We start from the raw sequence: 10,537 nt of genomic DNA, 5'->3' as shown, positions 1-10,537 counted from the left end.
CCCAGCCCGCGGCTGTTGCAGCACAGCCGGAGCCAGAAGGAACTTCTTGAACCTGTGCTTTATTGTTTCTAATGGATAAGAAAACCCTCTCCAGAGGGAGGGAGCCAGAGCACGGGGTGCCCCAGGCTGGGGGGGCACCCACTGGGTGCACAGCAGGGCTGTGGGTTGCCTCCTGGGGGGGCACCCCCTGTGCCTGTGCTGTGTCTTGAAGCATTTAGGGTCCCTTTGGCTCCCCTTTTGACCCAAATGGGGCTGCCCTGGCAGGTTTGGTGCCTCCCCAGGGGGGGGTCTGTGGTGCCCCGACACCCGTGTTGGGGCCCCCGGGGTGGTACCAGGGTGGGGGTCCCATGTGCACCTCCTCACCTCATTGGTTTGGGTGTCACAGGCTGTGGGTACCCCCCCCCCCCAGGGCTTCAGCTCAGGTGTCTTCATCCCACCCCATCCTGGTTTATCTCCCATGGGAGGGGGGGGGTTGTCCCTTGTCCCAGAGTTGATCCCCATTCCAAAGGGGAGCATAAAGGGCAGCCGATAGCTTGGAGGGGGGGGCTTTGAGGACTCAGTGAACACAATTGCCCCAGTACCCCCCCCGAGCACCAGCATCTTGGGTGGGGGTCTTCCCACTATGGTTGGACCGGGACATGAAGAGCCCAGTTTATGCCAGTGCTGGTTGTACTGGGAAGGATGCAGTGGCCACATGGGCTGGGGAATGGGGTGCTAAGCCCAAACCAACCTGGTGTGTCCCCCCCCCCCCCCGGCTTGGTCAGGGGGGCCCCAGCTGCAACCCACCAGTATCTCCATCAGCTCCTGTGGTCTGAAGGTGCTGGGGGGGGGGGGGGGGTCAGGGTTCTTGGGAGCCACTTTTAGGGTCCCAAGCTCCAGTTCCAGCCCTACTGGGGCAGATGGGGTTTGGGGGTGACCTTCATCCCCCATCATCACCCAGGGGTATCCAACAGCGGGCTGGGATGCAGGAAAGCTCATGGAGATCTGGATGCACAAGGGGGGGGTAAGGGTGACCCCAGCAACCTGCTCCCAAACCCTGGTGCTGGGGGGGGGGGGGGGCAGATGGTCCATGGATCCCATGGGATCATGTAGCCCAGTTCAAGAGGCTGCTGGTGGCCTCTTTGCTCCTCACCCTCAGCGGCACCAATGCAGGGGACTTGTAGTGGTGTTGGGGTGCGGGCTCGAAGGGGTGGGTGCCCAGGGCCGGGGGGGGGAGGCCGTGCAGGGGGTAGAGGCTGTTGGGGCCGGGATGGGGGCCGGGAGAGGCAGGAATGCCCATGAAGCCGCTGATGTTGCCGTGGGGATACGGGGACAGGCCGGGGGCCGGGATGCTCTCAGGGGGCAGGAGCCCCGCGGGGTTCCTGGGACCGGAGCTGGGCCAGAGACTGGTCTGGAGCTGAAAGAGACCAAGAGAGGAAAGCCCCAAGTGAGATTTGGGGGGGGGGGAACCCCATTTCCCCCCCCCATCGGATCCCATTGGATCCCCTTCATCGAGGGCTGCCTTTGCTTTGCTCTAATTGCCCCAGGGGGGTTGAATCCCGGTTGGAATCTTCCCTCCCTTCCCCAGGCAGGGATTTGGGCATCGGAGAAGTGCGTGGAGCAGAGATTTAAAGGATTTTGATGCTTTTCAGTGTTGGAAGGAGGGGAAAACAGGGGAGTTTAGCAGGAAAAGGGCAGGAAGCGTTGCTGGGTGGATGTGGGGTTTGGGGGGGGGACGACACCCCAAAAGCTGCCCCAAAGGGTGTGTTCCCACGGGAAACGCAGGGGGATGTAAAGCAGCATTGTCCTGATGGGCACAATGTGATGCTGCTTTTATTCCCCTCCTTTTCCACCCGGGCCCGTGTGTTTTTCCCAAGGATGGATGGAACCACGTGCAGAGAAGGGGCAAACCCGGTGTTGGGGTTCATCCCACAGGGATCCCTGCCCGAACAGCTCTCACCTCCTGGATTTTCCCATAACGTTCCCTTTTGCGCCACTTGGCTCTTCGGTTCTGGAACCAGACCTGGGGATGGAGGGGGGGGGGCTGAGCTGAGGCACCTTTGGGGGTGCAGCCCCTGCCCTGCTCCATGCTCATCTTCCCGGCTGGAAAAGAGCCCTAATGCCGTATCCCAGCATCCCGGTACACTGGAGGTGAAGGGGGGAAGCTGCCCATGTGCACAGCCCTGCTTGAGCTCACCAGCCATATAATACATAGCTGTATATGTATGGCTATACGTATGTGGCCATATGAGATACACCTATATCCATATAATATGTGGATAATACCTTTTATCCCTCTTGGAAAACAAGTGCTCCTGCTCCATGGATGCTGCTTCTCTTTTTGTCCTCCTGGGCCCTCTTTACCCCAGGTTTTGATGCAGAATGAGGCTCTTGGGGTCCTGTGTGGTCACTGTGACCCACCTGCGTGTCCCCCTTGTGCTGCTGGATGGGGCTGGGAACCGGTGCTGGGTGCAGGCTGGGATGCAGGGCTGGGATGCAGGGCTGGGACGCAGGACTGGGATGCAGGCTGGGATGCAGGACTGGGATACAGCACTGGGATGCAGGACTGGGATACAGCACTGGGATGCAGCACTTGGATGCAGGCTGGGTTGCAAGCTGGGATGCAGGACCAGGATGCAGGATTGGGATGCAGCACTGGGATGCAGGCTGGAATGCAGGGCTGGAATGCAGGGCTGGGATGCAGGACCAGGATGCAGGATTGGGATGCAGCACTGGGATGCAGGCTGGAATGCAGGGCTGGGATGCAGGACCAGGATGCAGGGCTGGGATGCAGGATCGGGATGCAGGACCGGGATGCAGGGCTGGGATGCAGGATCGGGATGCAGGATCGGGATGCAGGATCGGGATGCAGGATGGACTATGATGCAGGCTGGGATGCAGGACTGGTATGCAGGATGGACTGGGATGCAGGCTGGGATGCGGGACCGGGATGCTTGTCCCAGCACTCTCATGGTTACAGGTAATTGCATCTAAATCCACCCCAAACCAGGGCTCAGAGGCTGTGGTAAGTGTCTTGTCCCCAGCTCCTGCCTCATGGGGAGGGCAGCACCCAGCACCCAATGGGTGCTCCCTGCTCACTTCATGTCCCGCCTGCCTTCCCTTTCCTCCCTGCCGGGTGCCCCTTCCAGCCGCCTCTTCCCACTGGGAGCCTCAAACCACAGGGAGATGCCTCTGTTAGGAGCTCACTGGTTTGGTGCCGGGGTGGTGAGGGAGGTCCTCATCCTGCCCCGCATCCCGGGACGTGCTGAGCGGCTCCATCCCTGCGCTGGAGGGAGCTGAACTGGGGGTTGAGGTGGGAAAGGGGTCTGGGATTGAGGGATGCACAGGGTGGGATCACATTAGGGGATGGAGGGGGGGGGAGGTCCCAGATTCCCACCCCTCAGGTGCTGCAGAGAGGGGGCATGGGGAGAAGTGGAGGGAGCTGGGGTGAAGCCAGCGCCTGGGCTTGGATTTAGCATCATCGGGCTGGGATTTAACATCATCCTCCTGGGAAAGCCACCTTCCAGCAGGGAAAACATCCACACCCATCCCAATGAGAGCCAATGGGGCCGGTACCTGCACCCTGGCTTCGGTCAGGTCCGTCTGCAGCGCCAGCTGCTCCCGGGCGTAGACATCGGGATAATGCGTCCTCTGGAAAACCTTCTCCAGCTCCTCCAGCTGGAACGTGCTGAAGGTCGTCCGGTTCCTGCGCTTCTTGCTCTTGCCCAGGGGCTCAGGGAGCTCGGGGACCCGGTGCAGGCCGCCCAGGGGGGCTCCCATTGCGTACCCCAGCTCCCCCGGGCCTTTGGGGAGGCCCCGGCAGGGCGCGGGCATCACCTGGTACCCACCTTTGCATCCCTTCTCGCTGCCTGGCAGGGGAGAGGCACAGGGTGGGGGTGTCAATGGTGCTGATGAAGCCAAGGCAGCCCCAACCCTCCCCTCCCACCCCTCTATGGTCCCCGTCACCCCAGGAGGGTGCTGGGATGCGGTCCCATGGGCTCAGGACAGGCACAATCCCTGCTCATAGGGGGAGCTGTGGGCAGGCAAGGTCGCAGTGTGTGTGGGGGCAGTGGGTTCTTGGGGTCTGATTTGGGGACCCTCTTGGATGCTGCTCTTAAGCTCTGGGTGAATGGGGGGTAGAGGAGGGTCCTGCAGACACTCAGCCCTTGCCACCCTGCTCCATTCCAGCACTGATGCTGACAGTGCCTCACCCCCCTCCCCGGGCTCTACCCCATGGAGTGTATCCCACCGCCTTGCCCCTGGTCTGGCATTTCCCTATAGCTGAAACTTGGGAAACCAGCTGGGAAGGAGTGACCTCCCCCCCCCCCGAGCCCCCCTTTCTGCTGGAGGACTCCCCACCCCCCTGCAGAGCTGGAGCAGATCTGGGGGTTCCCCCCTTCCCCTTGCTGCTGCTGCAGCTCAGGGGTGTCCAATGAAGCAGCTTCAAGGAGACAAATCACTGCCCCACAGTAAGAGGTCACCCTTGTCCCCATGTCCCCATTGTCCCCATAGGGATGCACACAGGTACCACAGCCAATGCTGGGTGCTGCTGGCACCCCAGGGAGATGAACCAGCGAGGGGGGCACTTAGCAGATGGGGGGGATGATTTGGGGCCCCCCATCACTGAGAGGGTTCACCTGGGAAGGGGAGAACGTGACAATGCTGGGGATCACCCTGGTCTCACCCCCAAGCACCAGCTCCAGCAACTCAGGCATGGGGAGACCCCCTGGCCCCCTCAAAGGGGCAGGATCGGGCCCACGGCAGGGCCTGGGGCCAGTGAGGGGGAAAAATCGGCTCCTGGGGATGGATCCTCCTTCCCGGCCCGTTTAACCACCACATCCTAATGGAGCGGGGGAATGGGGGTCCCCATCCCTATGGACCCACCCAGGGCTTCAGCCCCCGCTGAGGCCTTTTCCGGACTTTTGGTTTTGATTTCTGGCTGTTTGCTAATGAAGGCGATTTGGGGGTTCCGGAAGCAGCCGAGAGCCCGGCTCCAGCTGCTTCGGATTAGTGGGAAAACGTTCTTTGGGGGGAATTCTGGCAGCGGGAATTGCTCCCCATCCCCTCGGTACCGGCCTGCCCCGTGCCCGGCAGTGGGTAACGGCCAAGGGATGAGGCCAAATCGCTGTTCCCTGCCCGCTTTGTCCTCCGAAGGGCTGGGCTGAGGGGTTTGGTGATACAAACCGAGTCCCAAAGGAGCCGAATGAAGGGAAAACGCCCAAATAGGCCTAAAAACTGGGAGAATGGACGGAAATAAAGCTAATCCTGCTGCAGGAGGCATCGGGTTTGGGCTTCTTCCCTGTTTTCCAAGGCAATTCCTGAGCGACCCGCGGCATTGGAGACAAATGAGTAAATGCCCCGAAAGAAGGAGAAAGCAGGAAGGGAGCAGGATGCGGGCGCGTAGCTAAATAAACACGGCGGCGCAGGGGGACAAAGAGGATGGGAAAAGGGAATATGGTGTGGAATAGTGCTATTTCCACCCCAAAAGGTTCAGCGGCTCTGGGGATCTCGCAGCTGGAAAACAGCTGTCCCATTGCTGGGGGAAAGGAGGGCTCAAAGGGATCATTGGCGACAGGATGGGGCATGGAAAAGGCACCCAGGAACCGGGCAGGACACAGCAGCAACCAGCAAAAGCTCCCCCCTGGACCCAGCAGCATCCCCACCGTGCACCGGGAGCAGGTAAGCGCGGCCGAAGGGACCGGTCCCGGTGCCCCCGCTACCCTCGGGGTGTTTTCTACCTGTTCCTCCCGGTTGGGAGCTGCGAGGGGGCCTTGCCGGGCCCCACCTGGTTCCCGTTACACACGCGGCGCTGCCTTGGTCTTCTATCAAGGGGGGTAAAAGGGCCGTGGGACCGGGGAGCCCCCGACGGTCCCGGCCGGGAGGGGAAGTGCGAGGGAGCGGCGGGAGTTGTTCGGCCGCTGGAAGCAACGGGAGAGCCCCAGGGAAGCGCCTCGTCCCGCCGGGATCCGGTGTGGAGCCGAGGGGAACCGGGAGCGCTGGAGCTCCGGAGCCCTGCCCCGGGCTGCGCCGCGCTCTGCGAGCCCCGGGTCCTGCCCGCTGAGGCCTTTCCAGCCTCCCCCGAGGGACGGGGCCGTTCTCCGGCCCCGGTAACTGGCCCCGGCCCCGGCGGAAGCCGCCGTCGCGGCAGCGGGACCGGGGTCTCCGCCACCGCCTCTTTCCCCCTCCGTCCTGGGCGGTGGGGACGACCCCGGAGCCCCGAGTCTCTGTCGTGACACAGTCCCGGCTGCCCGACCCACGGGAGCACCGGCCCGCTCCTTGCCGGCTCCCCGCTCCCGTCGGGGGACGCCATCCGCGACCCGACGGGGCCGTATCGCGACAGCGGCCGCTTCGGTGAAGCCGGGGCCGCTCGAGAAGGGCTCAGGGCTGCGGGTCCCGGCAGCCACCGAGGGCAGGGGCAGAGAGGGAGGAAAGAGAAGCAGAAGGGGGCGAGGAAGAGGTCGGCGGCCCCGGGGTCCCTCATCCATCCCCCCCCCCCCACGCCGCTCGCCCCGGTACCTGCAGCCCCGGCCGGGTAAAGCGGCTTCCCATTGACGGCCATGGCGAGGGGGCCCGGGCTGGAGACCCCCCGGTACCGGGGCTCTGCCCGCTCCTGCGGACACCGGGGCAGGCGGGGGCCGAGCGGCGGCGGGCGCCGGAGGGGAGCCGGGGGGAAGGCGCTGGGAGCCCGGGGCAGCCCCGGGGGGGGCCCGGCCCGGCGAGGCGGGGGGAAGGCCGGGCAGCCCGGTGCCTCCATGGCGCAGGTTGGAGGGAGCGGGGGGGGGGCGGCCGGCGGGGAGCGGATTTTGTGCGGGGGCCCGGGGAGGAGGAGGAGGAGGTGCGGGGGGGGGGGGGGGGGCGGTGATGGGAAGGGAGGGATCGCTGAGCCCCCCCCCCCCCCCCCCCCATGCACACCCCCACCCCCAGCCAGTCACGTGCGTCCAACCACGGCCCCTTCGTTAACCCTCGGGTCCCAAATCCCACCCCCCAATTGCCCCCAGCTCCTTCCCCAGGGGGGGTCCGAGCCGAGCAGCAGCTCCCCCCCCTTCCCCCGCTCCATCCCCATAGAGGGGCTGTGGGGGGAGCCCCCTCCTCTGCTCCCAGCGCTCCCAGTGTCTCCCAAGCACAGGAAATGCCCAGGGCCCTTCCTTCATTGAGAGCCTCATCCCAGCCGCTCCGAGCAGCCCAAAATCCCAGTCCCGGAGAGAAACTTCCACGTCTCAGTCACCCTCTGGGCTTTTCCCCTTCCCAAGTTTCCCTGAACCCATCTGTAGCCTCTTCCTCCCGCCAGGGCCTCTGCGGAGGCCTGGGCAGGTCATTTCGGGGATGATCATTACCCTGGGACACGGGATCTGGGATCCTATGGTGCCATTTCTGCCTTTGGAGCCAGGGCTGGGCTCTCTTGGGTGGGTTTCGGGCACTCTCAGCACCGGGGAGGTCCTGTCCTGCTCCCTCTGTATTCCTGCTGCTGGGTCCCCCCATTCCAGCACTGGGCACTGGTGATGGGGATGAAGGGATCGGAGCTTGCCTGGATCTTCTTTCTTCACCCTTTCACCTCCCTCTTTGCTCCTCTGCATCCACCCCCTCCGGAGCCGCTTTGGCTGCTCCTGGAAGCGGGCATCCCCCTGATGGATGCACAGCTTCGGGGGTGTTTGTGTGCAAAATGCTGGGGCAGGTTTGGGAATTCCAAGGCTTGGTGGGAAGGAGAGAGGGGATTAAACAAGAGGCACGGAGCAAGGAGCCGTTATCTGGGCTGTGGGGTGCCGGTTTCCACCTCCGGTTGCTGTTTTCCTGGTTGCAGAGCACAGATTGTGGCTTGTAACTTCCAACTCATTCCTGGCATCCCTCCTTTTCCTAGAGGGAAACAGCCTGCAGGTTTCAGGGCTGCAGGGGATGAGCTACGAGGCGGGTGATGAACAGCGGAACAACGGGGTAACACTGACCATTAAACCCCGTTTTGCAGCGGGATGCTGCTTGTTTTGGCTGCGTTTTGTTACTCCAGGCACGGAGCAAACCTGGAATCACAAGGCAGGCTTGCTCCAAAGAGCTTATGGGGAACATCTAACCTAAACCCGGTGCCTTGGCTGTGGTAGATGCGATGTGGTTGCAGTGAAAGCCCCGGTTCTCGCAGGAGCGTCAGGCTTGTGGGGTGTAAATCACAGCTGGATTTTCCAGCTCCTGGTCTGGGGAATGGCATTGGCAAGAGGAATAGTGGTTGGGATGTGCTCCTGGGGTCAGGCTTACTGAGGGGCTGGCTCTGGGGTGCCCCCTCCTCGCCCATGCTCGGGATGAATGGTTCCCGCTGAATCCCGCAGCATTCCCGACGTCTTCCCTTGGCAGCAGCTGGAGCTGCCGAGATTTTCCCCTGTTCACAGCTGGCTGTGCGCTGTTAATTGTGGCTAAATAGGGGCTTTGAGGCCTGCGGCCTGAGGCGGGTCATTAAACACTATCAAAGAGCAGAACTCCTGTGAAGGTTTCCATGGCCCTCTCCTGCTTTACTGCTGGCATTTAAGGGGTTTTCCTAGCGGAGGGATGAGGCTCGCCATGTGTGCCGGCGGCGCGGAGGGGGACGGCTGGCTTGCTTTGGGATGTGCTGCTTTTCCAGGCTGCAGCCATCACCAGGACCCTCCCGGGCAGGTGGAAGAGAGCTCGGGAAGGTGGGAATGGGGTGTGCGAGGCCTTGGGAGGGGTTGCTGTGTGGTTGGTCCCTCTGGTGAGCAGGGATGAGGACAGGGACTCCTGGGGGCTCCTGAACCTGCCACCAACCCGTGGCAATGGAGCCACCAAGTGCAGCGGGAGGGCCCCAATGGGATGCTCTATGGGCACTCATCTTCTCTCCTTGGTTTCTCTCTTGCTTGCTGGAAGGAGGAGTTGCTCCCCCACCCTCTTTGCATCCCATTGGCTTTCCCCACCATCTCCAATGATCCCAGAGAGCTGCTTCTGCTCCCTTGGGATCATGAGAGCTCAGCAGGAGGCCAGGAGGGTTTGTGTAGCTCTGTGCTTTGTATGAACATCCCTGCACAGGCTTTGCAGAGTTATCCAGAGCCTTGGGAACGCTGGTGGGGCACGGAGCAATGCCTAGTGCACGGGAATGGGAACGGGCTTCTCCTTCTACAAGGACAAGGTCAAATAGGGTAGATGAGGACCACCAGTGGCTGCTCTCCTGCTTGTGTCCCCTCCTCCAGGCTCTGCATCCCATGGTGAGGACCTGCTGAGCCCAAGGGAAGCCCCATCGCTGGCTGGTCTACATCCATGTTGAGCGCCAACATGGTCTAGTTTGTCCTGGGCACATCCCTGCATCCCACAGGGACAATGATCTCAGGCCTGAGCAGCAAAGGGAATCTGTGCCCTCTCTTATGGTTGCTTTTCATTGCTGCAGAGCTATCCCGGTTCAATCCCCAACCCTTTCCCATCTGCACATCCTTCTCTCCTTCCCAAACATCCCAGAAAATCCTCCCATTCCTAATATCTGACTCACTGTAGAGCTCCATCCCAGCTACGGTTTGATCTCGCTTAGGAATGTGCACGTCGATGGCAGGAAAAAATGACTTTATTGATTCCTGTGGGGAAATCTCTGCTGATCACAACCAGAGCCCCAATGGGGTCAGGTTTGCTCTTTCATGAGGTAGAAAAGGGGCCTGCAGAATCACAGCCACAGACATTCCCCCGCGTGTCATAATGATGCACAAGAGGCAGGGGACAGCCTGTGGCACACACGTGCTTCATGGGTTTGCACATGGATTTATAGGCACATGCGTATTTACATCTCTAGACATGCATATTCATACATACACACGCATCTTTTTATATAGACATGCATATTTACATATAGACACACATTTGTATGCACATAGAATCATAGAATGGTTAGGGTTGGAAAGGGCCTTAAGATCATCCAGTTCCAGCCCCCTGCACATCTATATACACATGCACATTATATGCACATCCACATTTATATGCACATCCACATTTATATACATATATATATACACAACCATATTGATATACTCATGCACATTTATAGCCACCCAGACAGACACGCTGGTAAATCAGGCCCATGCAATCGTACGTGGTAATCCTGCACACAAACGCAGTGCGTTTCTGCATTCCTCCCTCTTCCTACCGCGTGGACACAAAACCCATGTAGATTTGTGTCTCCGTTGCATCGAGATAGAGTGGAAATGGCATAAAAGACCTCAACCTGTATAAAATGATATTCCAATGGGATTGTGTGCACATCCCGAGCTGCTGCGCTGCGTTAGAGCCCTGCCGATGTAGCGAGGAGGGACACATCGGCTCTAAAAGCTCTGCCAGTGAGGGGGATTTTCCTGGGGAAAAGAAAGAATCTGCTGGAATTCCAGTTTTTGGGGGTTATTTTGGGCGTTATTGAGCTCTCTCTGTTCCCGTTTTCCTCCGGGTGCTGTTTTCCAGAGCAGTGTTCCATGTTGGAGCGTGCTGTAAAGGACTGGTAGCGAGACCAAGCGAGGAAAGAAAACCCGCAAACACAAAGTGCAGGATTAAAGCTGAGCCCATTGCTTTGTTTTCCTTTGCATTTCATGGA

At 60.8% G+C, this 10,537-nt stretch overlaps 1 protein-coding gene across 1 annotated transcript; it reads right to left on the bottom strand.

The window, feature by feature from the left end:
- Positions 1-1,084: 1,084 nt before the first annotated feature.
- ALX3 (ALX homeobox 3) lies at positions 1,085-6,733 on the bottom strand. Its single transcript, XM_062625682.1, has 4 exons — positions 6,496-6,733; positions 3,556-3,848; positions 1,940-2,002; positions 1,085-1,396 (listed from the first exon to the last, which is right to left on the bottom strand). The coding sequence occupies exons 1-4, from the start codon at positions 6,731-6,733 to the stop codon at positions 1,085-1,087; spliced, it is 906 nt and encodes a 301-aa protein (XP_062481666.1).
- Positions 6,734-10,537: the final 3,804 nt, after the last annotated feature.

Source organism: Pezoporus occidentalis, unplaced genomic scaffold, assembly GCF_034315485.1.
Source record: "Pezoporus occidentalis ecotype Australia unplaced genomic scaffold, CSIRO_AGI_Poc_V1 ctg280, whole genome shotgun sequence".
Lineage (NCBI taxonomy): Eukaryota > Metazoa > Chordata > Aves > Psittaciformes > Psittacidae > Pezoporus > Pezoporus occidentalis.
The sequence above is the reverse complement of the archived record's forward strand: the minus strand, read 5'-3'. Positions and strand labels throughout refer to the sequence as shown.

Excerpts from the sequence above, each read along its gene's own strand:
- ALX3 (XM_062625682.1), bottom strand. The coding sequence starts at position 6,733 with ATGGAGGCACCGGGCTGCCCGGCCTTCCCCCCGCCTCGCCGGGCCGGG. Across the intron at positions 3,849-6,495 it reads TTACCCGGCCGGGGCTGCAG|GCAGCGAGAAGGGATGCAAA; the intron begins GTACCGGGGCGA and ends CTCCCCTGCCAG. Across the intron at positions 2,003-3,555 it reads TGACCGAAGCCAGGGTGCAG|GTCTGGTTCCAGAACCGAAG; the intron begins GTACCGGCCCCA and ends CTCCATCCCCAG.